Source organism: Neoarius graeffei, chromosome 16 (assembly GCF_027579695.1).
Source record: "Neoarius graeffei isolate fNeoGra1 chromosome 16, fNeoGra1.pri, whole genome shotgun sequence".
Taxonomy (NCBI): domain Eukaryota; kingdom Metazoa; phylum Chordata; class Actinopteri; order Siluriformes; family Ariidae; genus Neoarius; species Neoarius graeffei.
This window is the reverse complement of record NC_083584.1, coordinates 45209025-45236553: the sequence shown is the minus strand read 5'-3', so window position 1 is coordinate 45236553 and position 27529 is coordinate 45209025. Positions and strand designations below refer to the sequence as shown.

Below are 27529 nucleotides of genomic sequence, written 5' to 3'. Positions count from 1 at the left end.
TACACAACCGCCATCTTGTCGGTCAAAAACACCGCTGAATACTGCTGTACTCATGTACAGAATGGATCAATTTCAACCGACGGACTACACGGCTCATTTTTCTAATGAACAGATAACTAGATACATGTCTAAAATAAACGATCTACAGATTTGTGACCCTTATGGCTTTCCGGACGGAGTTTTCACGACCGGATTTTGAACTGCCAGCGGAATACCCGGACGTGTATAATTACCTCATTAACTTTCCCTCGCTGTTCAGTGGTGAAGCACTGCGTGCTTATAAATCTCTGGACAGTAATCTTTACAGAAATTCAGGATTTGTCAGCGACTCAGATGTGGCATCTTGTAAACAAGAATCCTCATTGGATGGGTAAGTCACTTAAGTATTGAGTATAGCACTGACCAGCCGATTATAGAATAGAATAAGGTAATTCCAAATCGTCCGTGTTGTTTACATGGATCTGGCGTTGGAGAGGTAGAGGCTTCGCAGTGGAGATTTGAGTAGCTGTTTTCTGAGCTTAGTCAACAGGCCGGCTCTGCAGCCTTGCTTTTGCTTCCGCTCCCGGCGCCGCCTCCTTCGCTTTGCTTCCAATAACAATCCACGGAGACCCCGCTCATCTCGCTATCTCGTCCGGAATGTTATTTTATTTTATTTTTTTTTCTCGTCCGGAATGTTGTGCATGCGATGGAAATCGCTACAAACCGTCATTTTCTGCTGGAAACCAATGTCCAGTAAGTCCATACGGTTGTAGTGGATATTGAAGTCCAATACAGACGAACAACACGCAAAAATACACACAAAAAACATAAAAAACGTGCACAGGTAGGGAGAGCTTGTAGCCGCAGCTGTTGTAGTAGAATTGTATATAGTAGGGTTTTCCAGAAGAAAAGGTAGAAGTAAAAGCAGAAGTAGACCCAGAAGTAGAAGTAGAAGGCGGAATATGGCGTTTGACCGACAAGATGGCATCTGTCACAATCTGGACCGGCTGTGACGTCACATGCAAGTGCTCCATACATGTAGAACCATATCAGTTTGAACCATTGGAATCCGTTAGTAACACGTCGGCCACGGAGGCCCCCACCTTACGAAATAAAGCCAGAGAACAAAGCTGTCTAGAGAATTGGATGGAACTGAACTGACAGTCTCATGTGACCCTCATTAAAACAGGATAGGTTTTATAACTTATGCAGCATACATGTACATGCATGCATTTTCACTGATAAAATGTAAAAGGCTAATTAAATAATCAGATTAACTGAGACAATCACATTCTGAAGCAAATTAAATAATTTTATACCAGGAACTTAAACACACAATACAAGTTACATGTATTAATCTAAATGCAGGTAAACAAGTGTTGCTGTTTTTGTTATGCAACCAAATGAGAGTCGTTTCTTACCCATCTGTGTTCTCTAGGGTGACCAGATTTCCCTAGTCTGAAACCGAGACACTTTTGCGCGCGACCATGTTCGCGTACGCACACCTTTTTTTTTACGTAAACGTGACACTCAGAGAGGTGCTCTTATCATTTTGTTGAAGCTCACATTTATCAACATCTCACATGAAATAAAACAAACAGGCATTTTGTTATCTAGTAGCATAGTGGTATACAGATCAGTTAAATTATGGTCAGACAACAGATTTTGTAATGGCTGAGAATAGGCCAGGCTATGTCCATAGACCAAATTTAAATTGATTTATTTCCCCTGTTTGTGAGAACACCAAGAAGCATGCATATGCACATGTAGGCTATATCTCTAAAATTGTATGCACTATAGCATGAACTTAAAAAGTAGATATATGACCTCAACATAGCCTAGGTCAGAATCAACCTTACTAACCATTCCCCACAACTGAATGAATAAAGCAAGATGTGTACAAAAGTGAACACTTTAATGGAAATGAACAAGCTGTTCAACACAGCAATATGGCCAAACTGTCAGAATGGTATGTTAAACAGAAACAAAAAAGAGACAAGTGATTTGAGAATATATACTACGGAAGCCGAGAGAGGCCCTTCATATAATCCTTTTTTTTTATTCACCTTGTTATCCCGAGATAACGACATAATTAATTCAGGATCTCGAGAAAACAACACAACTAATTCGAGATCTCGAGAAAACAAAACCGTTATTCCGAGATCTCGAGAAAACAAAACAATTATTTCATGATCTCGAGTAAACAGCTGAGAAATGGTTCATTCAAGTGCGCCAAGAGACTTGTGATATGCTGACTTTGGGGCTATTTCTCATTCTGTATAGACGCAACTTTGGTCATTAGAATGTCTGGAATAATCGATCACCTAATAAGGCAATATTTTGATCAGGGGTTGACACAGGGAGAGATTGCATTAAGTCTTTTAATAAGGGATAATTTCAAAATTAGTCCGCTGCACCTCAGCAGAAGACTGGCCCGGCTTCATCTCTACCGACGGAGATATAGTGATCCAGCTGAGATCATGAAATAACGGTTTTGTTTTCTCGAGATCTCGAATTAGTTGTGTTGTTTTCTCGAGATCCTGAATTAATTATGTCATTATCTCGGGATAACAAGGTGAATAAAAAATGATTATATGAAGGGCCTCTCTCGGCTTCCGTAAATATACACTCAAACAAAACAGCAGTAAAGGAGGAGAGGGGCGACAGCCCGAGGAGAGCCCCCACAGGAGTGCACAGCATTTGCAACATAGGCTGCCCAACTCAGTACAAGAACAAAGCACTTACAGTGTGTGCAGTAGGCTTCGTGCGCATTGTTCTGCACCTCTCAGAGGAAGGGGTAGGTGCCCTGTAAACCTTTGGAAAAGGTACATTTTCTTTTCGGCATAATTGCTGCGGCATTACTGCTGCTAGCTGCTGGACAAAGAACATTCGCGCCAGTTAATGTTTATTTTATTGTTGCATGGCAACACATTCTGTTGTCTGGAATAATGTGGCTAAATAAACACCCATGCCACAGGGCCAGGGGGCAGTAACCAGGAAAGTTTGCGATTCCTGTCAATTCATCAAAATAGTAAATGCAGACATTTCTCTGCTAATGATTCCCACGCTGCTCAGTCACAAATGTCGCAAGTGGCGAAAACCGGGACATATCCGTGTCCCGACAGACTTTTGTCGGGACTCGGGACACACAACCCCAAATCGGGACTGTCCCGGTAAAACCGGGACATCTGGTCACCCTAGTGTTCTCGCTTCTTGAAAGCCGAGCTTGTGGCCAATTGTTTTGAAACAATTTGACTTTCAGTTCTTCATTCAGTTCTTCATTCATTCGCTTCTTCCACGTAAGGGCAAGATATTGCTGCTGAGGCAAGCATATCCAGCAGAGAAATCTGACAACTGGTCCACTCATTCTCCATTTTCTCCATACTGAGTACTCCGCCATTACTGCTCAGCTCACACTCCAGGAGAACTAGTGCAACTGAAATCACTTTCCTTTTCTTGTAGTTTTCTTTTCCTTTAATTGTTGGTACTGCACCCTCTTTCAATACGGACTTATAGCCAACGCACCTCAACAGATCAGAGGTCTCGTACGAGTCCTCAGTAAAATGTGCAGAGCAGAGGAGAGACCACTTTGTAGGTGCCCAATCTATGAATTTCTCAGAAAACGCATCCAAATCTTTGCAGCTTGAACATTCTTGGGCCATGAATGCAACATAAATCCACCTTCTGTCATGTTGCTGCACCCACCAGCATCACATCTACGTGACATGGCAATAAATTAGCTCAAAATGGGGGATCAGAGTTGCAGTCAGCTCTGTGTTTTAGTATAGCGGAAATGGCGATGAGACCGATAGACTTCCTGCGGTTATGTCACAGATGTCAAGGTCATTCACTCAGACTGCTACCTATATAAATCACTTTAATCGTAAAAATTACTATATTAGATTTATTGTTAACGCTTAAAACTATTCCTATGCCATTCTTGAGGTCTCAAGGCATTTATAAACAAAAAGTGAGGCCATGGCTCTGTGTATCTGCTTTAAGACATGAAGTGCATTTTAATTAATATAAATAAAGAAAAACATTGAATTAGAATGTGTGTCCAAACTTTTAACTGGTACTGTATTGTTCTGGGGGCGGCACGGTGGTGTAGTGGTTAGCACTGTCACCTCACAGCAAGAAGGTTCTGGGTTCGAGCCCAGCGGCCGGCGAGGGCCTTTCTGTGCAGAGTTTGCATGTTCTCCCCGTGTCTGTGTGGGTTTCCTCCGGGTGCTCCAGTTTCCCCCACAGTCCAAAGACATGCAGGTTAGGCTAATTGGTGGCTCTAAATTGACCGTAGGTGTGAATGTGAGTGTGAATGGTTGTGTGTCTCTATGCGTCAGCCCTGCGATGACCTGGCGACTTGTCCAGGGTGTACCCCGCCTCTCTCCCATAGTCAGCTGGGATAGGCTCCAGCTTGCCCGCGACCCTGCACAGGATAAGTGGTTACGGATAATGGATGGATGGATGTATCATTCTGAAGCAAATGCTGAGAGCTTTTCTTAAGAACAAATTTAGAATGAATTTCAAGTATGTTTTATAGACAAGGCTCCCTGGACTGAAATCCCACCCATGTGAAACAAATTAGCTTAATCGTAGTTACAGTGGCATGAAAAAGTTTGGGCACCCTTACTGAAAATGTCCGTTACTGTGAATAGTTAAGTGAGCAGAAGATGAACTGATCACCAAAGGGCATAAAGGTAAAGACGACACATTTCTTTTCAGCGTTTTCTGCAAGATTTGTGTATTATTTTTGTTTTGTACAATTGGAGAGTGAAAAAGAAAAGGAACACCATGTGAAAGTTTGGGCACCCCAATACATTTGAGTTCTCAGGTAACTTACCAAGGTCCCAGACTTTAATTAGCTTATTGAGCTGTGGCTTGTTCAAATTCTTCGTTAGGAAAGGTCAGATGATGCAGATTTCAAAGCTGTATAAATTCTCTGACTCCTCAAACTTGTCCTTAAAATCAACCGCCATGGGCTCCTCTAAGCAACTCCCTCGCATTCTGAATAATAAAATAATTGATGCTCACGAAGCAGGAGAAGGCTACAAGAACGTAGCAAAGTGTTTTCAGGTAGCTGTTTCCTCAGATTGTAATGTTATTAAGAAATGGCAGTTAACAGAAACAGTGGCGATCAAGGTGAGGTCTGGAAGATGAAGAAAACTTTCTGAAAGAACTGCTCGTTGGATTGCTAGAAAGGCAAATAAAAACCCCTGTTTGACTGCAAAAGACCTTCAGAAAGATTTAGCAGACCCTGGAGTGGTGGTGCACTGTTCTACTATGCAGCAACACTTGAACAAATATGACCTTCATGAGAGAGTCATCAGAAGAAAACCGTTCCTGCGTCCTAGCCACAAAATTCAGCATCTGAAGTTTGCAAATGAACATCTAAATAAGCCTGATGCATTTTGGAAACGAGTTCTGTGGACTGATGAAATCAAAATAGAACTTTTTGGCCACAATGTGCAAAGGTATGTTTGGAGAAAAAAGGGTGCCAAATTCCAGGAAAAGAACACCTCTCCAACTCTGAAGCATGGGTGTGGATCGATCATGCCTTGGGGTTGTGTTGCAGCCAGTGGCATAGGGCACATTTCATTGGTCGAGGGAAGCATGGATTCGAATAAGTACCAGCAAACTCTGGAAGCAAACATCACACCATCTGTAAAAAAGTTGAAGTTAAAAAGAGGATGGGTCCTACAATAAGACGATGATCCAAAACACACCTCAGAATCTACAGTGGAATACCTCAAGAGGCCCAAGCTGAAGGTTTTGCCCTGGCCCTCACAGTCCCCTGATCTAAACATCATTGAAAATCTGTGGATAGATCTCAAAAGAGCAGCGCATGCAAGACAGCCCAAGAAACTTGTAGAACTGGAAGCCTTTTGCAAGGACGAATGTGTGAAAATCCCCCAGGTAAGAACTGAACGATCATTAGCTGGCTACAAAAAGTGTTTACAAGCTGTGATACTTGCCAAAGGGGGTGTTACTAGGTACTAACCATGCAGGGTGCCCAAACTTTTGCTTCGGGCCCTTTTCCTTTTTTGTCATTTTGAAAATGTAAAAGATGAAAATAAAAAAATTGTTTTTGCTTAAAATATAAAGGGAATGAGTCATCTTTAACTTTATGCCTTTTGGAGATCATTTCATCTTCAACTTGCTTAACTGTTCACAGTAACAGCAATTTTGACCAAGGGTGCCCAAACTTTTGCATACCACTGTAACTAACCAGTTAGTTAAATTATCAAATGTAGCAGAGTATCGAAGTGAGATAAGTCACTCTGGATAAGGGTGTCTGCCAAATGCCATAAATGTAAATGCAGTGTTAGTGATAAAAATAACTCAGAGTTTAAGAGATTGTCTGTCTGATCAGAAGGTCATGGGTTTAAATCGCAGCAACTGCTGAGCCCTTGAGCGAGACCACTAACCCTCAACTGCTCAGTTGTAAAAATGAGATAAATGGAATTTGCTCTGGATAAGGGCATCTGCCAAATGCCATAAATGTAATATTGCTTATTATGGGATATTATCGAAGGTTTGAGTCCTGATGAAATTAACTTTTCTGAATATGACGATGCAAATCAGTAGTCTGAAAGTGAAATCCGGCCTGTGTCTACCTGTGATGGGCTTGCTTATTTAGCTTGAGTTAGCTATAAGGCTAGATAATGTTTGCTAACATTTGTGATATCAGGCCAGGGAACTTCAGTCTTATCTATAAAGGACCAGTGTGGCTGACCATTTTCATTCCAGCTAAATAAGGGCCACCCTTGCAGTCACACCAGCCCTTCACAGAATTTCTACGTTTAGTCAACTGTTCTTGGTCTTCAGAGATTATAAAGTGTTTGTGTAAAATTAGAGGCCCCTGCGTTAGGCTATTTGAGATCAACATTTGAGAAAAAAAAACATCTGCCATATCAAATATTTATATTTATATTCATAGATCCTGTTTCTTTTTATTTCCTGGCAGTTCCAGATGAGGCTCCTGTTATTCAGACAGTGAAGCCCTCCACTACTACCTCAGTTCTGGTGCAGTGGCAGGTATGATTGCACTTTTTTCCTTCTTCATCCCTTCTAATGATATTCAGGGACTATCATGTGTGCACAGATGCATGTTTACTTGCAGCATTTCAAGGAGACCATTCCAGTCTGAGGAGATGGGCTGACTTGGTGGAGATAATGGTCCGTTAAATCCATGCATTACAGCCATTATCTGTTTAATTATCTGGTTTCCATTGACGAACAGCCCTCTTCGGCAGGACGTGCCAAGGGGCTTGTCATGGCTCGCTTGATATTCGTCCTGCAGCTTTGCATATCTCAGCCACATGAAGTATTGATAACACATTTTCACGAGGACTCAGGCAGGACCGGGATAATTAATACCCACGCATACTCCAAAGGGATATTAATTAGCAGCTGAAACCTTTCTCTGCTGACTTATGAGGGCAGGCTAGTCTGACTGGCTGCTTTATCGGGGGTGTTGCCTGCTTGATTACTTTCAGCGGAGAGCTTTTGTTAATTAGCCACCAGCCCAGAAATAAAACTTCTGCCATCTGCTTCACAGAGTGGCTGCAGCACAGACAGCATGGAGCAGAAACCAGGCCTACTGCTTGTCTGTCTTCTTTTTCCCCCTCCCAAGGACCAGGTCCTTAATAGGGAGCACAAGGTCAGCAAGGAGAATGTGACCTTTAATTTATTCTGCACTGTTGCAGCCACTGAAGGAGGAGACCGTGAACGGAGTGCTGGTGGGCTACCGGCTGTATTACCGTGAACTTCAGTATGACAGTACACCACAGGAGGCCAAGAAGACCATCAACAGCACTTCAGCACGGGCAGACCTGACAGGTAGGGGCCAGACTCCTAATGTGCTACATACGCAGGCTGACCGCAGAGACTGAAACAAGTTTCAAAAACAAGTTCTTAATACTGTATCATGAAACACTGACATTATAAGAGTCTATCTGAAAGTTCTGTGATTTTAAGATTATTTAAATAATATTGGCTAGCGTTGAGTGGTATATCAGATATATTCCATTCAGCTCGCATAATATTGAACAAGTCAAAGACGAGTCAAAGAGGGGGCCGCACGGTGGTGTAGTGGTTAGCGCTGTCGCCTCACAGCAAGAAGGTCCAGGTTCGAGCCCCGTGGCCGGCGAGGGCCTTTCTGTGTGGAGTTTGCATGTTCTCCTCGTGTCCACGTGTGTTTCCTCCGGGTGCTCCAGTTTCCCCCACAGACCAAAGACATGCAGGTTAGGTTAACTGGTGACTCTAAATTGACTGTAGGTGTGAATGTGAGTGTGAATGGTTGTCTGTGTCTATGTGTCAGCCCTGTGATGACCTGGCGACTTGCCCAGGGTGTACCCCGCCTTTCGCCCGTAGTCAGCTGGGATAGGCTCCAGCTTGCCTGCGACCCTGTAGAACAGGATAAAGCGACTAGAGATAATGAGATGAGATAAGACATTCCTTTCGGGTGTTCAACGCGTCCTCTTTCAAAATTCTCTCAAAATCTTCCATATTTAACAAAGCAAACCTGGCGGCCATGTTTGTTTGCAAATTATCACAGTCGCTCACTTGCGCGGAAGTTTTATGTCTCCGACGTGTGACATCATGTTATCTTGACAACTGTGCAATATCATAAACCATATTCAGCGCTCATTCTCCATTGGGTAGAGTGACGCAATACACGTAGGATAAGCGATATGCTAACAATATTGCATGCTGTCAAACCAAATGAATGGAACCTGCTAGAAGGGAATAGAATACATATATGTTATTTACCAGTTGGGAGGTCCGTATCATGAAATACCGTGACCGAGGTCTTGAAAGTACTGAGCGAGGCCCTCTGGGCCGAGGTCAGTATTCAAGGCCAAGGTCACGGTATTTCACCATACGGACCGACCTTAAGCTGGTAAATAATATATTTATTTTTTTCTTTACCAAATTCTAACAGAAAACGAGAGCGCCCGAAAGGGAAAACCGAGCCGAGCTGCCATTTTGAATCCTCATTCACGGCTGTAATGCAAATTGCTTCCTCCTCGGTATACAAGTGCACTTCCATGGCAGGACAAAAACTACATTTTGCCGCCTATGTAGTTCCCTATTTATACAAAATTGAGTCATTCAGGATTCAGCCATGTTTTTGCTCGGTGTTAGCAAATTACAGGTTTTTAGCTTTCTCCTGAAATGTTTTCTTTTATTTCTTCTTCCTCAGGGTAATAAAACTCGGTTTCACTGTAAAGACTGCCATTATCACTATCCATGATGTAAAATTAATGCTATTCTCTTGAGAAATGCTGGCAAAAATGTATAAGATTTTTGATAATCTTATAAATAAATCTTATAAAAAAAAAGATAAATGTTGACAAAAAAAATGCTACTGTGTTTGTTGTTGTGAATGAGCGAGTCGCCAGAGGTCCGTAACCGAGGTCCGTAACTGGGGTCTGTACCATAGGATACGGGCCCGCTTGCCAGCCAATCAGAGCGCAGGATTTGGACCGCGAAAAAAATAAATGTTTTTATTCCATCGAGAAAGTGTCCTGTATGGATAATAATGTAAGATATTAAACCCTCAAGTTACATTATGTCAACTTTAAGTGTAAAACCTTTCACATATTTGATAATGCTTGATTTATAACATGGTGGCGCTATGGTGCAGAGTGGTGCAGGACATTAAAGTTCTTCCCCTAATGTCCACATTGGTTTCCTCGGGGTTGTTTGGTTTCTTCCCACCTCCTAAAAACATACTGATCAGTGGATTGGCTACACTACATTGCCTCTAGTTGTGTGTGTGTGTGTGTACAGTACAGTGCCCTGTGATCTGGGGTGTGTTCCCACTTCACACCCAGTGCTCCCAGAACAAGTTCCTGATCCACCACACCCCGGATAAACTGGTTACTGCTTGTTAAGTTGAATGAATGAATTACATACACTACCGTTCAAAAGTTTGGGGTCACCCAGACAATTTTGTGTTTTCCATGAAAAGTCACACTTTTATTTACCACCATAAGTTGTAAAATGAATAGAAAATATAGTCGAGACATTTTTCTGGCCATTTTGAGCATTTAATCGACCCCACAAATGTGATGCTCCAGAAACTCAATCTGCTCCAAGGAAGGTCAGTTTTATAGCTTCTCTAAAGAGCTCAACTGTTTTCAGCTGTGCTAACATGATTGTACAAGGGTTTTCTAATCATCCATTAGCCTTCTGAGGCAATGAGCAAACACATTGTACCATTAGAACACTGGAGTGAGAGTTGCTGGAAATGGGCCTCTATACACCTATGGAGATATTGCACCAAAAACCAGACATTTGCAGCTAGAATAGTCATTTACCACATTAGCAATGTATAGAGTGGATTTCTGATTAGTTTAAAGTGATCTTCATTGAAAAGAACAGTGCTTTTCTTTCAAACATAAGGACATTTCAAAGTGACCCCAAACTTTTGAATGGTAGTGTAGTTAATGAATATTCATGACACTAACTTATATTTTAGAAAAAACATAACAGAATGAACCTTCTAATTTCAGGTGGTGAATAAAAGATAAAAGGAGGGAATTTTCTGCTGTATTTTTTAAATGATAAAACCAAAGCATTATATTTTAAATAGCATCATGTAAGCTGCACAGGGATTGCATTAAATGTGTTAATACATTGAAGCATGTGGTCAGAAGGTAGACAAATTAACTGAACGTTTTCCTTACCTGTGTTCCTGGAGGCTGGACAGATATTTTCTCAGCAAAAATGAACTCATTAGGTCCCTGGGCAATGTGAGAGACAGAATCATGAGTACAAGCTCAAAGCTATTGGCACTGAGCATGCCATCGCACTCCTCACTGTATGTCCAATACAGCCTTTAAATCTCTATTGCCAAATTGGACTCTGCAGTGTTGACAGCATTTAAATGTGCAAGTCTGGAGCAGCCAAGCATGAATGCACATTTAACACTCTTCTCTTCTTTTCACCAGTTAGATGAAAAGTGAAGTGTATTCTGGGTTTTTTCCTTCAGACTTTTTCCCTTCTTTTCTTCTTCCTTGACCAGCTTGTCTACTATCTACTCTCATCTTTCTTTACTTTTTTCATTTCTCTCTCATCTTGTCATCTTCCTGCTCTTTTTCTGTCTCACTGCTAACTCTATTCATCGTTTAAGCTCTCTTGCAGTGATCCAGGAGCAAATTTCCACAACTCTGCCCTGTTTGATCAATCTTAACAGCTCCTGTTCAAAAGTCAGCACGTACTGAAAAAAAAAAACCCCAGATAAAACCCTTTGTGACTTTGAGAAGCATTCTACATAAAGAGGTTTTGAAGAGCTGTGTCAGACTCATGATATGGGGATGAAACACAAATTTGTGAAGAGACGTCATGCTCATTCATTCATTCATTCATTCATTGATCTTCAGTAATTGCTTTATCCTGGTCAGCATCCCAGTAGACTGTGAGTCGATACCAGGAACACGGGGCATGAGGTGGGAATACATCCTAAATAAGCAATGGGCAATTTGGAGAAGGTGCAATTTGAAGAAGATGTTCTTGAAGGAAGCCAGAGAACCTGGAGGAAATCCACACAGACACCGGGAGAACATGCAAAACTTCACACACATTGTAACTGAACTCATGATCAGACCAAAGACCCTGGAGCTGTAAGGCAGCAACACTACCCACTGCACCAACATGCCGCCCTTACATAAGCACAGCCTTTCATTTAACCATCTTCTTTAAAAATTGAAATCCACGCCATAGAAGCACTACATTCTCGACATCTTATTAGTGGTGTAGTTCAACCAAGTTGATACACCGCTCTACAGTATATTGACTGCTGAATCATTAATCACTCAGTCTCTTTGGTTTTGCTCTTGGGCTTTGCTTCATGTCATTGTAGATGTAAGTATTGTGGGATTTCATCGATCCTGTGAAGAAATCTAATGGAGAAACTCAGGATAAAAAGCAAAAATTACAGCCATGATGAAATAACTCTTTGATTTATACTCTTTGATTTATATATTCCTCATTTATTTTTCTTTCGTTCTTTCTACCTGTCAAGCCAAAAGTACTGTGAAGACTGTGAGTAATCCTTCCCTGACGGAATTCGAACTCACCCGTAAGTTTTATTCACTATTCTGGCTAAATTGGTCCAAATGATGTTTTCCTACTCGTTCTGACTTAAAAAAAACCCACACAAGTCGATGATACTCTCTGCATCCAGAGGACAAAGCATACCTTGTAATCTTTACTTGCAAGGAACTGTCTAGTTTACATATATAGATGAGAGAGACAGCATCCTTTTCCATGAACTAACCATAGACTGACATTCTTCCTGTTGCATTCTGAGTAGTTTTGTTAAGATGCCAAAATGATATTATGGCAAATAAATATGAACTCCTGTTATTATACGTCATTAATTACACTGTCAATTGTTTCTAGGAGCATAAGCTCTCATATGTTACTGAATAAACTCTTTAGCTGTTTGCTGAAGATCCTGAAAATAGAATTTGTTTGGGAATGAAAAAAAAAAAAATCACACTAGGTTGCCTTAAGTCACCTTAGCGCATCATCAAACTGTTTGCATAATTTTAGCCTATTTAAATAATAATGTGAAACAATTAGAAGAGTAGCATATTGCCATACTGTAGTTTTGAAAACTATTGAAGTTTCCTAGAACACAGTCTTTCCCGAGAAAAAATGTGAAACTTGAAACGTATCTGAGGACCATTCTGTCTTGTTCCATTCTGATTTTGTCTTTTATCCCCATGCCTTGTTTCACAGAGCTGGAGAAATACCAGCGCTACGAAATCATGATGACGGCCTACAACATCATTGGCGAGAGTCCTGTTAGCGCTCCAGTGGAGGTGTTTGTAGGAGAAGCAGGTAATCATCAGTTTTGACTGTTCTGTGTATAACATTTGAAGACAAATCCCACTTCTTAACATTTAATTAAAGAGGTACTGCACACTTAAGTGTGTTTTTTGAGCTGTAAACTAAATGATATGACTATAGTGTGATGAAACGCGTCAGTGCTGGTGAGTTTTGTCTGTTTTTCCCCCAATTTGTATAAAAAAATTGCCATTTTATGGGTTGAAAATAACTCAAAATGCCATCTAATGGTATAAGTAATCCTGAACCATGTAAGGCCGATGACGTAGAGTCAGGTGTTTAGTACTTCTCTGTCATTAAATTTATTTTAAAAAAGAATGTTAACACCCTCTAATCTGAGGTGGGTGGACCGTTTCCCATAGCCCCTGCCTTTGAGTGGGAGTCTGTAAAACTGCTTTCATTTTCCAATCTATGCTGATCAAAACTCAGTGAGTTTTAATCAGCATAGATTAACCCTCACCGTATCCTTAACGAAGAGACAGGAGGCAAAGTTGGAGGTGGCGGAGTTGAGGATGTTAAGGTTTGCGATGGGAGGTTGGACAGGATAAGGAACGAGCACATCAGAGGGACAGCGCATGTGGAGAGCTTGGGAATTAAGCTAAGAGAGATGAGACTGAGATGGTACGGGCACATCCTGAGAAGAGATGCAGAGCATGTTGGAAGGAGAATGTTGAGGATGGAGCTGCCAGGCAAACGAAAACAAGGAAGGCCAAAGAGGAGATACATGGATGTGGTGAGAGAGGACATGAAAGTGGCAGGTGTGGTAGAGAAGGATGCTGAAGACAGGGAGCAATGGAGACGAAAGATCTGCTGTGGCGACCCCTAATCGGGAGCAGCCAAAAAGAAGAAGAAGCTGATCAAAACTCACTGAGCAGCTCCTGCTTCACACATTTACACACACACCACTTTTTAGTGTTTTCAAAATTATGCAGCGGGTGGAGTTAGGCTCAAAGCCGGAGGTGAAGATACACTTTAATACAAACCTTGTTGTCTTTAGCAGTAAGTGCTGTACACATAAAAGCATGACGATACAGTGAAAAAAGACCAAACAACCTTCAAATAAGACAAAACAAGGCTTAGTTTGTGATAAATGGATATGTTGTTGTGGTCTTGTCAAAAAGCAAATGGCTGGCAACAAAATGTTTTGGGGGCCAACATTTCTACTGATAAAGCACCCTGAAATCATGGGTATGAGTCAACCTATCGAATAATGAAGGTAAGAATTATAAATAAACTAAGAACAATGAGCCAGTCAGTCAGTGAGTACTTGCAACTGCGCTTCATACCTCCCTCTAAAGAAGACTGATGACTATAACACATTCAAGAGGAACTAATACATACAGGACATGACGTGTTTTTCACCTAAGAGCAAAGAAGCTTTCTGGAGAACAGGTCCACTTATCAACAATGTGGTTGTTTTGTGTAGATAAAAGTTTAAAAAAATCATTCATTTATGTTTTTCATGGTTGCAAGTCAATTTTCATAAATTTTGCCTTTCAAAAATAGTACACTGTTTACGAATGGCACATTTATAAGCTCTCCTGCTGGTCAGTCCCTTCAGTGAAAAAAATTAAGGGGATTTAGGAGGCTATCATTTAGGTTCAGAGAAATATGTTGTGGGATGCTGAAGTTCACAGCTTGTGGAATGGCTTGCAGATGGGTTCATGCAGCGAGTTAAAAAATAAAAAGCTGCTGGCTAGAGGCTGCTTGTTCAGTATCTACTTTTCTTTGACATTACATTGCATACCTGCAGGCTTAACCTTGCTCAAATAGATATTTTGCCAAGCAGAACAAGACTGTCTGGTTGACGGCTTCTTCAGTAACTTGGACATGTACACACATAGACACTCATAGACCATAGACATACCGTAGACCACCTCTACCTTTTAAAAGAGACTTTCATGCGAATGATCTCACTACTCAGCAGTTCTATATCTAAGCGTAAAACATTATCCTTTTCCATTGCTCTGGCATTTCAACCAAAAGAAATGAAGTGGTGGATTTGAGTGCTCTTCAAATACAACACAAGTCGCCACGTTGCTAAAAACAGCCAAAGTTCAGTGCAATTATTCACGGAGCAATATTCCATTTGCCTGGCAAACAGCTGAACCCGAGCAGCTTTCCGTATCTAATGAGCTGCCAAACAGCAGGACAGGACATGACGACGTCAGAACCCCACCATGAGAAACCAGACTCTAATTGCTGCACTGCATTATGGGTTAGGATTTACAAAAATGGCACTATTCGGTGTTGAGTTGGGCAGATCATCTGCTGTATGATCAGTTCAGTGTCTCTGATAAAAGCCTTTAGTTGGAAAATAAAAATTACTGTCTGTCTGATAGTAAGATGCATTAGCTCGCTCAAGAATAATGAACGCTACTACATTTCTACAAATACAGTGTCAGCTTGGATTTTAAGGTAATCTTGAATATCATAGTAATAAAAAACATGCTTTTTTACACTTGGTGGAGATGAGGTCATTTTTGGGCATGCCACATTCACAGCATTGTTACTTGGCATTATTATTATTAGAGTCCTTACGCCTGATCATAGTGTGTAAAATTATGGCCATAGTAAGATGTTATTGAGAGCAGCGACAACAGTTTTGGCGGTTCTTTTCCTGCACGCCTTCCGGCTGCTTATGACCGCCTTTCGTGAGAGGCTTAATGAAGCAGTAAATATGAATCTGTCATAAGAAACTCAAGCATCTGGCGGAGCTGCACAGGGTTATCTGCATCAGGTTATTAACAGCATCATTAGAGGGGGTCAGGCAGGCAGATTACTCCCAACAGCAGGAAGGGGGATGGCCAAACAAACGGACAAATTTCCTATTGATTAACTTTTGCCACCACTCGAGGGGGGAACAGGGAGGGTGAGGAATTTAAAGGTGGTGGCGCTGTGTGTGTGTGTGTGTGTGTGTGTATATGTATGTATATGTATGTGTATATGTGTGTATACTAGTGCATCTCAAACAATTATAATATCAAAAAGGTTTTTTTTACTTTCATATATTCTATATTCATTACATGTAAAGTGAAATATTTCAAGCCTTTTTTTTGTTTTAATTTTGACAATTATGGCTTATAGCTCATGAAAATCAGAAATCCAGTATCTCAAAAAGGATTTACAATCCAGAAATGTCCAACTTCTGAAAATTATGTTCATTCATACACTCAGAACTTGGTTGGGGCTCCTTTACCATGAATTACTGCATCAATGCGGCATGGCATGGAGGCAATCAGCCAGTGGCACCGCTGAGGTGTTATTGAAGCCTTGGTTGCTTTGATAGCGGCCTTCAGCTCGCTTGTATTTTTGGGTCGGGTGTTTCTCATCTTCCTCTTGACAATACCCCATAGATTCTCTCTGGGGTTCAGGTCAGGCGAATTGGCTGGCCAATCAAGCACACTAATATCATGGTCAGCAAACCAATTGGTGGTAGTTTTGGCATTGTGGGCAGGTGCTGAGTCCTGCTGGAAAAGGAAATCGGTATCTCCATAAAGCTTGTCAGCAGATAGAAGCATGAAGTGCCCTAAAATCTTCTGGTAGATGGCTGTGTTGACTTCAGACTTGATAAAACACAGTGGACCAACACCAGCAGATGACATGGCACCCCAAATCATCACAGACTACCGAAACTTCACACTGGACTTCAAATGCCTTGGATTCTGTGCCTCTCCACTCTTCCTCCAGACTGTAGGACCTTGATTTCCAAATGAAATGCAAAATTTATTTTCATCTGAAAAGAGGACTTTGGCGCACTGAGCAATAGTCCAGTTCTTTCTCTCCTTAGCCCAGGTAAGATGCTTCTGACCTTGTCTCTGGTTCAGGAGTGGCTTGATACTAGGAATGAGACAGTTGTAGCCCCTTTCCTGAAGACTTCTGTACGTGGTGGCTTTTGATGTACTGACACCAGCCTCAGTCCACTCCTTGTGAAGCTCTCCCAAGTTCTTGAATTTACTTTTCTTGACAATCCTCTCGAGGCTGTGATCATCCCTGTTGCTTATGCACCTGTTGCAAACATGCATAGAGTATGGAAGATCAAAGCCAGAAGAACTCTGAGGCTCAAGCTTGGAGCTCGGCTCTGGAGCTCAGTCACAGGTGAACCAGCAGACAAAATGAGGGGGGGAAAATATAGTGTGCCTCCTATTTGTATCTATACTTGTACATTTTATCGAGAAAATTAACAGCCAAAGCATGTATTTCTTGGAGCTGAGATTAAGATTAGGGTTAGTTTTAGCTGTAAGCATGACATTAATTAGCTGCATTCTTCTTGTGATCAGTACATTACACACACTGTTTTAACCACAGGTTGTCTTTTTCATATGGGTCATACAGAAATGTTGGCATGTCATTGAAGCTACAGTGCCAGTCAAAAGTTTGGACACTCCTACTCTACTCATCTGTAGGTTTTTCTGGATTGTGACTATTTTCTACATTGTAGAACACTACTGAAGACATCGAAACTATGAAATAACATATGGAGCTATGCGGTAAACAAAAATGTTAAAAAACAAAATATGTTTCACGTTTTAGATTCTTCAAAGTAGCCAGCATTTACCTTGATGATGATTTGCATACTATCTTAACCAGCTTCATGAGGTAGTCACCTGCAATGCTCTTCAATTAACAGGTGTGTCTCATCAAAAGTCAATTAGTGCAATTTCTTGCCTTCTTAATGCGTTTGAGATCAAACAGTAAATAATAAAAATACTTGAAGATTTTCATCTATACAGCGATCAATTCCATGAAAACTTTGCCCTATGTGAACGTTTTACCTCTCGGAAAACTTGTGACGTGTTTAAGGAATATGGGGTTCAGGTCCACTTTAAACCAACTAACACCTTACAGCAGGTGTTGGTGAGACCTAAAGACCCTACCCCTACGAGTGAACGCTGTGGCCTGGTGTATTTAATTACATAAATGTGAAGGAAGTGCTGTGGAGTAGTGTAGTGCATCTTATGTTGGTGAGACTGAAAGGACACTCAAAACAAGAAGTATGAAGCAATGCAGACCGAGCTCTACGTCTTCTGAAGTCTCTCAACACATTCACAAACATTATAAGGGACACAAATTTGATTTGGATAATGTCAAGATATTGGATCAAGATTTAGATTGGTTTAGACAGGGCATGAAGGAGGCCATTCAGATTAGGACCCACAGACCCTCCCTAAACAAGGATGGGGGTAGGTATCAACTACCAGCAGTTTGGGACAATATTTTATTGGGCATGCGCACTGCATGCTCAAAGGAATGACATCACTTCACGTCCCTGAAGAAGGCTCCTGAAGGAGTTGAAAGCTTGGGTAGTCCAAGAATTTTGTGCAGTAAAATGTTTTAAAACCCTTTTATGGAATAAACATACAGTAAATAGCCCTATTACACAACTGTAGTAATCCATATTATGTCAAGAACCGCTCAATTAAGTAAAGAGAAACGACATCCATCATTACTTTAAAGATGCCATCCCACCAAAAACGTTTAATACTGGCTCTTTTTGAAATACCATAGTTCACTCCGAGTTGCATATGCATGCTGCATGTGAAAATGTAATTCTACTCCCATTCCCTGTATTAGCTTATGAAAGAAAATAATCAGAAAAACGAGCGAATCTGAAAAAGCCCTATGAACTTGCGTCACTTCGAAAATTAGTAGTCATGGCCTCGCCCACCTTGGCTTGCGACCGCCCACGGGAAGAAAGTTCGGATTTAAGCGAGAGGAGAGATAGCAGAGCCCATCTCATCAGTAGCTAACGAAGAGGACCTAACAGGAAGTTGAAGACATGTCTGAACAAGTTTGTGCCTGTGTTATTTGTGGCAGTAACACATCAACGTTGCATTTCTTACTCAAGATAGAAGAGCTGAAGAAGAAATGGCTGGAATTTATCTTTGGAACACCACCAGTGAAGTATAATGCAGCGTTAGTACTGTGTTCTGATCATTTCAACCACAATGACTTTTCAAACTTCGGTGCCTTCAGTAGTGGTTTTGCTTCGAGGTTGTTTTTAATACTTGGATCTGTACCGTCAAGACGATCAACCACCAGCTCACAAGCTGTAAGTAAAATATGAACTTTTTGTTTGAAGGTTTTTGTTACAAAATAGCATGTTCATATTCTCCACGTTAGCATGCATGACATGGTCACAAGCTAGGCAGGGATGAGAGTTTTCCGCTTTTCGGCGGATTTCCGCTTTTTCTGAGTAAAAAATGACCTTTTTATATTATGCCAAATCCTTTGAGAATTTTTTTTAAATTAATTTCAGGGGGTTGGGGTATGTTCCTTCATGCTGTTCAAACTTTATTAACTCCAACGATGTTTACACATTATTTGTAAGTCGCCATCTTTAGTCTCTGTAGCAGTTCTCACAGAAGGGTGGAGCACAGAAGACGGCAGGACAGAGTTCAGGTTGGTAAAACGGTTTTATTGCCACACTTTTCAGTGAACAACTAGCAAATAATTGCAGACACACACGCAATCGGCGTCTGGTTCGGGGAAGAGCTGCTCTGCTCTCGCTCTCCCTCCTTAAGTAGGGCTCGGTCACTGGGAAGACACACAAACACAGGTTAATTGACATCAGGTGTAGTGATTCTGCCACTTACCTTCCCTGACTCCGCCCTCCTGTCACAGACCGGCGCTTGACCACGCCCCCGCTGCCACATACCCCCACTGCCCGACTCAGGTCGGGCGGCCGTCCGGCCTGCAGCCGACTCCCCTTGACGGGAGAGGAAGTCCGCCACGACCATCTGCGCCCCCGGCCTGTGGATCACCTTGAAATTAAAGGGTTGGAGTGCCAGATACCAACGGGTGATCCGCGCATTGGCATCCTTCATGCGGTGGATCCACTGGAGGGGCGCGTGGTCTGAACAGAGGGTGAAAGGGCGTCCCAGCAGGTAGTAACGGAGGACGAGGACCGCCCACTTGATTGCTAAGCACTCTTTTTCAATGGTGCTGTAGCACCCCTCACGCACTGACAGCTTCCTACTGATGTACAAGACTGGGCGGTCCTCCCCCTCCACCTCCTGGGACCAAACAGCCCCCAGCCCTCTGTCCGACGCATCCGTCTGTAACATAAAGGGGAGAGAAAAGTCAGGGGAGTGTAAAAGTGGCCCCCCACACAGTGCGGCCTTTACCTCGGAAAAAGCCTGCTGGCATTGCTCCGTCCACTGGACCGGATCTGGTGCCCCTTTTTTAGTCAGATCAGTCAGCGGGCTGGTGACGTCCGAATAATTAGGTATGAACCTACGATAATAGCCAGCCAGCCCCAGGAACTGTCTCACCCCCTTTTTGGTCTTGGGCCTCGGGCAGGCCGCAATTGCTGCTGTCTTGTTAATTTGGGGACGCACCTGCCTGTTGCCCAAGTGGAAGCCCAGATACCGTACTTCCACCCGCCCAATCGCACACTTCTTTGGGTTGGCTGTGAGACCCGCTCGCCTCAGCGACCTAAGGACGGCCCTCAGATGTTCGAGGTGCCTCGGCCAGTCATTACTATAGACAATAATGTCGTCGAGGTCGGCGGCCGCATAGGTGGCGTGGGGGTGGAGGACCCTGTCCATCAGCCGCTGAAACGTAGCGGGCGCCCCAAACAGCCCAAAAGGAAGTGTGACGAATTGATGTAAGCCGAACGGTGTGGAAAAGGCCGTTTTTTCTCGGGATAGTGGAGTCAAGGGGATCTGCCAATATCCCTTCGTTAAATCCAGTGTCGAATAAAAACGAGCCGTGCCTAGTCGATCGAGCAACTCATCAATACGAGGCATTGGGTACGCGTTGAATTTAGACACCGCGTTGACTTTTCTATAGTCCACACAGAACCGGACCGACCCGTCGGCCTTGGGTACCAAGACCACCGGGCTGCTCCAGTCACTGTGGGACTCCTCGACAATGCCCATTTCGAGCATGGCCTCGAGTTCTTCCCGAACCACTTTTTTTTTGTGTTCGGGTAGCCTGTAAGGGCGGCTACGCACTACCACCCCCGGGGGCGTCTCAATGTGGTGCTCTATGAGGTTGGTGCGGCCGGGCAGGGGTGAGAACACGTCCAAAAACTCGGTCTGCAACTGGGCAACCTCCGCGAGTTGGGTCGGGGAGAGGTGGTCTCCACAGGGGACCGGAGAGGTATGCGATGCCAATGCCCCCTTTTGAACCTCCGGCCCCAGCTCCGCCTTCTCCGGAACCACTGACACCAATGCTAAGGGGACCTCCTCGTTCCAGAGTTTGAGTAGGTTGAGGTGGTAAATCTGTAGCGCCCCACCCCTGTCTGTTCGCCTCACCTCATAGTCGACGTCCCCGACTCGCCGTGTGACCTCAAAGGGTCCTTGCCACTTGGCGATCAATTTGGAGCTCGATGTGGGCAACAGTACGAGTACTTTATCTCCCGGTGCGAACTCCCTAAGGCACGTACCCCTGTCGTACAGGCGGGTTTGCCGTTCTTGGGCCTGCCGCAAATTATCTTGGGTTAGGCGTGTGAGTGTGTGGAGTTTTGTGTGCAGGTCAATAACGTATTGAATTTCATTTTTACTTGGTGAAGGTCCCTCCTCCCAATTTTCTCGCAACACATCTAAAATGCTGCGCGGCTTACGCCCATATAATAATTCAAACGGGGAGAACCCTGTGGAGGCTTGGGGGACCTCTCGCACTGCAAATAACAAGGGTTCGAGCCATTTATCCCAGTTACGTGCGTCCTCACTTATGAATTTTTTTAATTATATTCTTGAGGGTGCGATTGAACCGTTCAACTAAACCGTCCGTTTGTGGGTGATACACGCTGGTGCGGATCGGCTTAATACCTAATAACCCATACAGTTCGTTCAGTGTTCGTGACATAAACGTGGTGCCTTGATCAGTCAGAATCTCTTTCAGGATTCCAACTCGGGAGATGACGCGGAAGACCGCTTCCGCAATACTGCGTGCTGAGATATTGCGGAGAGGCACTGCTTCCGGGTATCACGTTGCATAGTCCACCAGAACTAATATAAAGTGGTACCCCCGTGTTGACCGATCTAATGGCCCGACAAGATCCATCCCAATTCTTTCGAACGGGGTCTCGATTAACGGTAGAGGGCGCAAAGGCGCTTTTGGAATGGCCGCTGGATTTACTAACTGGCGTTCGCGGCACGCCGTACGCCACCTACGGACATCGCCGCGAATCCCCGACCAATAGAATCGGGCCATTATTCGGGCTAGTGTCTTATCCTGCCCTAAGTGTCCAGCCATGGGATTAAAGTGAGCCGCCTGGAATACCAATTCCCGGCAGCTCTTTGGAATCAAAAGCTGTGTGATTTGCTCTTTCGTCTGAGTGTCCTGCGTCACTCGGTATAATCTATCTTTCATAATAGAAAAATAGGGGAAGGACGGGGTGGCGTTCGGCGGAAGCGTTTGACCATCGATTACTCTCACTTGGTCAAACGCATGCCGCAGAGTCTCGTCTCGCGACTACTCTAACGGGAAATCTGCCAGGGATTCCCCGAGAGAGGGAGGAGGAGCCTGTGGCTCCTCACTCTGACGCGGAGATGACGTAGACGGCTCTGTGACAGCTGCTCCCGCCAAGGCGACACCAGGACCTCCCCCTGCTGACCTATGGCAGGACCCACTCTTTACTAAATGACTCATCAACTCCCCGAATCCCGGCCAATCAGTCCCCAAAATTATCGAGTGGGTGAGGCAAGGATTAACCGCCGCCTTTACTAAGGATTAACCGCCGCCTTTCCCCTTGGAAAAAAATGTGGGCCGACACCAAAGGGTAGCTGTGAACATCCCCGTGCACACACAACACCTTCACCCCCGTGCTCCCCCCAATGCCTCGTCTTGCACCAGGCTTTGGTGAATTGAGGTCTGATTACAACCGGAATCCACCAACGCCTGATATGTATCCCCTTGAATACTCACCGGTATGCGATACGCTCCGGCCCGATCGAGGGCGGCTCCTGGCGCGTCGGGGATCCGAACCACCGCGCCCACCTCCATTACTGTGCACTGCTGTTGGAGGTGGCCCGGCTCCCCGCAGCGCCAGCAAACCGGCCCGGGCTTCCTCTCCACACCGGTGTTCTGGGGCTCACTCACCTGAGGGGGGGAGAGACAGACACAGAAGGGAGAAACGGGAGGGCACCGTGGGTGCGGCAGGCCGGCTGGGGTGGCACCGGCCCCCGCGGTGGGGGAATGGGGCGAGGAGGGGACACAGGAGGAGAGAGAGGAGAGGAGAGAAGAGGCTGCCTGCTGTCCTGCTGCCAGGACAGCTGCCAAATGGTCCTCCGCCAGCTCGATGGCCTGATCCAGCGACGCCGGGCGGTGGCACTGGACCCACTCCGCGGTTCCTGCTGGCAAGCGTGTGATGAATTGTTCCAGTACCACCTGGTCGACGATCCCCTTGGCGTCGCGGTTGTTGGCCCTCAACCACCGCCAGCAGGCGTCCCGGAGTTGCTGGCCGAACGCGAACGGCTGGCCGACTTCCTCCAAGCGCAAAGCGCGGAAGCGCTAACGCTGCTGCTCGGGGGTGCGCCCCACATGCTGGAGAACGGCCCGGCGAAGGTCCGCATAGGCCAGCCGGCGGTCGGCGGGGAGCTGTAGCACGGCCAGCTGCGTCTCTCCCGTTAGCAGGGGGAGGAGGTGTGCCGCGCGCTGATCCATCGGCCACCCCGAGGTCTCCGCGACTTGCTCAGAGAGCGTGAGGAATGCCTCGGGGTCGTCCTGCGGGCCCATCTTTGTTAGGGGAGACGGGCCCGCAGTGGGAGCGTTGGTAGACCCCGCCGACGCGAGGAGGTGCCGGAACACCTGACGATCTTCTTGCTGGGCCAACACCAGGGCCTCGAACCGCTGTTCCTGCTCCTTTCGGAGGGTGACTAGCGCCTGGTGCTGGCTTTGCTGGGCCGTGGCGAGGGCGTGGACCAGGTCGGCGAACGGGGAGGACTCCATGGGGCTGTTTGGCTTCTGCGCTGCAGATAGTTCCCGGGTTTCGGCACCACTGTAGCGGTTCTCACAGAAGGGCGGAGCACAGAAGACGGCAGGACAGAGTTCAGGTTGGTAAAATGGTTTTATTGCCACACTTTTCAGTGAACAACTAGCAAATAATTGCAGACACACACGCAATCGGTGTCTGGTTCGGGGAAGAGCTGCTCTGCTCTCGCTCTCCCTCCTTAAGTAGGGCGTGGTCACTGGGAAGACACACAAACACAGGTTAATTGACATCAGGTGTAGTGATTCTGCCACTTACCTTCCCTGACTCCGCCCTCCTGTCACAGACCGGCGCTTGACCATGCCCCCGCTGCCACAGTCTCGTTTAAATCTCGTTGAATGTGATGTAAAATTTGTGTTATGTACATTGTTATTGGTCAAAACATCGATGTCAAGACCATAATAGCCAATCAAAACAGTTTTTACAAAGACACCCACATCTGCTTGTTCTGACCCACTGGAGGTAGCGTCACAGTGCTGTTAGCCAATCAGAGGTAACGTTTTACATGTCATGAATATTAATGAGTAAGAGCTGAAATCCTGTCGTTCTCCCACCACCCACTCCTCCAGCAAACTAGAACAGCCTGAAACAGGAGAACCACAGCATTTTTTTCACCAAAACCGGCTCACAGGGCATTCATTCATACTAGAGACCACCGCACAATTAATGAAAAAACGATGCAATGAGACCTTTAAGACATGAAATGACTTTTAATTAATAAAAATAAATTAAAAAAACATTGAATTAGAAGGTGTGTCCAGACTTTTAACTGGTATTGTGCATAATGAAACAAGACCAGTTTTGACTAGGTGTCACTTGAAGTGCTTACATGAATGTCTCTGAGTCAAACATAGCTGTTCATAATTTCCCCTGCTTAAATTAGACAGAAAGGATTTTTTAAGTCATATCATAGATGCAAACCTTCAATGATAAATGTAACCAGATTTCTAAACTGCACTAATCTGAGAATATATACTCAACAAAAATAAAAACTTTACACTCGTTTCAAAGTCAATAATTTGAACATTTTGGAAAATAGGTTTGAAATAACGATTGTATTCAATTATCTTGTCATTAAAGATGCTATAGCATACAGATCATGTTTGTCATGGAATCGGTTCCACCGGAAATGCGACGACAATGTCCATGATCAAAAACTGTGAGTCACAACTTAATGAAATCATGTCAATATCGGGTGTGTCCTCCATGGGGGTTCACAACTGCGATACAACGTCTCCTCATGGATTGGATGATGCGTCTGAACACAGCTTGGGGAATGCGCCGCCATATTTGTACCAACATGGCACCAAGCTCCTGCAAGTTCTGTGGAGGGTTCCTTACGGTCGGCTGTGGTGCCAGTTTGATGGAGACGTGTCTGGAGATTATGGATGGTCTGTCGACTGCATCCCATAACCCTGGCAACGTCAGTGACGGATGTTCCCGTATTCAGCATGGCAATGGCATGTTCACACTGAATGTTTGACAGTCGTGGCATTGCAAATTAACAAATAATTAACCATAAAACCTTGTTTTTCTGAGATGACACTCTACTCTGCTACCGTGAGATCAATTGCACGTGTATCAATAGGTCACGTCACTTGTGTCACGTGGAAACGTGATTTTAGCGTGCAGTGCTCTCGCACGTGCTACGTAGGCCCGACCAGTAGAATGAATGTGTGACGTAATGCCCTTGACAATGCATTTAACCATAATCACAACAAGAACTCTTTCAAGAAAAGTTTCTAAATACTATTTGAAAAATAATGAGTGTCAAGTTTTTATTTTTGCTGAGTATAGTTGCATTCGTCCAGAGGTTGTAAGTCTGACCTCTGACCATGAAAAACCAATGAAAATGTCTCCTCAACTCAGAATTGATCTACTCTGGACCTCAGGATGCTCTCATCATCTCCAAGTTCCTCCGATTTCACCAACTGATGTCAAATGAACATGGCTGCTCACAGCATCAGCAGTAAACAAAGTAGCGCTTCTTAATTTTCAGTTCTACGAGTTTTGTATTTGTTTTACAGTATATCAATCAACACAGATATTCCTTGTTATATCAGTTTGCTGTTTTGAGGAGGTAAATATACATCACTCATCACAGTTATCTAGCTAGCTTGTTGTTAAAAAAGATGAACATGAAGGCATCCATTTTTGTTTTCAACTTCGTACACAATCATAAAGCTGAATCTGAAATGGATTGGTGCTCCCTATAAAGTACATTCCGTCTGACACGAAACAATAGCTGTAACACCCTTTAGAGTGCAGTCTGTACAGTATATCAAATACAGAGCTCAGATTATGTTGCCATCATGTTCATACATAATCAGGGCTCTTGTATAAGAAATTGAACCAAATGTGTTGGCGTGCTTCCGTTTTCTCTTGTATTAAAGGCTTGACTGATTCAATATTTCTCTAGTGTGATGTGCTCAGCGATCAGTGTGAAATATGGCTTGTTCTGTCAGTGTGATCTGTGTTGTTGGAGTGCTTCTTAGTTCTCACACCCCTCAGCCCATCTGGAGAAGAATGTGAAATGAGTCATGTTAGGGTGCTGCTCAGTTCATATTAGCATTCGGCTTGTGTAAGTGTATTTTTTTAACTAAATATGTGTTAATATGTGCGATGCTGGGGCGGCACGGTGGTGTAGTGGTTAGTGCTGTCGCCTCACAGCAAGAAGGTCCTGGGTTCGAACCCTATGGCCGGCGAGGGCCTTTCTGTGCGGAGTTTGCATGTTCTCCCGGTGTCCGCGTGGGTTTCCTCTGGGTGCTCTGGTTTCCCCCACAGTCCAAAGACATGCAGGTTAGGTTAACTGGTGACTGTGAGGTGTGAATGTGAGTGTGAATGGTTGTATGTGTCAGCTCTGTGATGACCTGGCGACTTGTCCAGGGTGTACCCCGCCTTTCGCCCATAGTCAGCTGGGATAGGCTCCAGCTTGCCTGCGACCCTGTAGAACAGGGGTCTTCAATCCTATCCGCAAAGGGCCGGTGTAGCTGCGGGCTTTCATTACAGCCAAATTGGAGGCTCACTTGATTGTTGATTGGAGACGAGGGTGAAATGATTAAACAAGTGAAATCAGGTGTAGCTCCTGCTTGGTTGGAATGAAAGCCTGCAGCCACACTGGCCCTTTGTGGATAGGATTGAAGACCCCTGCTGTAGAAGGATAAAGCGGCTACAGATAATGAGATGAGATGAGATGTGTGATGCTGGGACTTTGTATTGAACCAGTGTTGCTGTGGGTGGTGACTGTGGAAAGAGCGTTTATACTATACTATACTATTTATACTATCTCTCATGCTCTCGCAGCTCCCTCCGTGGCCCCTCAGAATATCCAGGTCAACACCGTGTCATCCACCCAGCTTGAGGTGCAATGGGAGCCGCCCCCAGTCGAGACGCAGAATGGCATCATCCAGGGCTATAAGGTCATAACTTCTCCTTCTCGTTCTCTTCTTTTTTTTAAACTTCATCTTTTTTTCTGATCATTTCATTCCCTTCTCCATCTCCCTGGGGATGTGAAATAACTAGAATAAATCCTTTCAGTCTTTTATAATGATTGTAATAGATAATCATGTTCGACAGTGTGTTTAAAAGATTGAGTCATTTGGGCCATGAAATAATTATGACCAGTCAGAGGTTAAGCAGATCCTTGCTGAAAAATGCATGACACTCAGACGGAGGCTGTCAGGGAAACCATGCATGAATACAGCAGAATTATTTTTTCCAGTTTCCTGAAGCTTTTATTGAAAATGTGCA

At 44.2% G+C, this 27529-nt stretch overlaps 1 protein-coding gene across 4 annotated transcripts in view; it reads left to right on the top strand.

The window, feature by feature from the left end:
* sdk1a (sidekick cell adhesion molecule 1a) overlaps nucleotides 1-27529 on the top strand; it is a 539170-nt gene that overhangs the window by 480440 nt on the left and 31201 nt on the right. For all 4 annotated transcript variants that reach the window (XM_060943068.1, XM_060943067.1, XM_060943066.1 and 1 more), the window contains 5 exons: nucleotides 6944-7014; nucleotides 7686-7818; nucleotides 12011-12067; nucleotides 12733-12834; nucleotides 27083-27198. In XM_060943068.1, the coding sequence (XP_060799051.1) occupies nucleotides 6944-7014; nucleotides 7686-7818; nucleotides 12011-12067; nucleotides 12733-12834; nucleotides 27083-27198 (479 nt within the window). The remainder of the gene's footprint in view (nucleotides 1-6943; nucleotides 7015-7685; nucleotides 7819-12010; nucleotides 12068-12732; nucleotides 12835-27082; nucleotides 27199-27529) is intronic.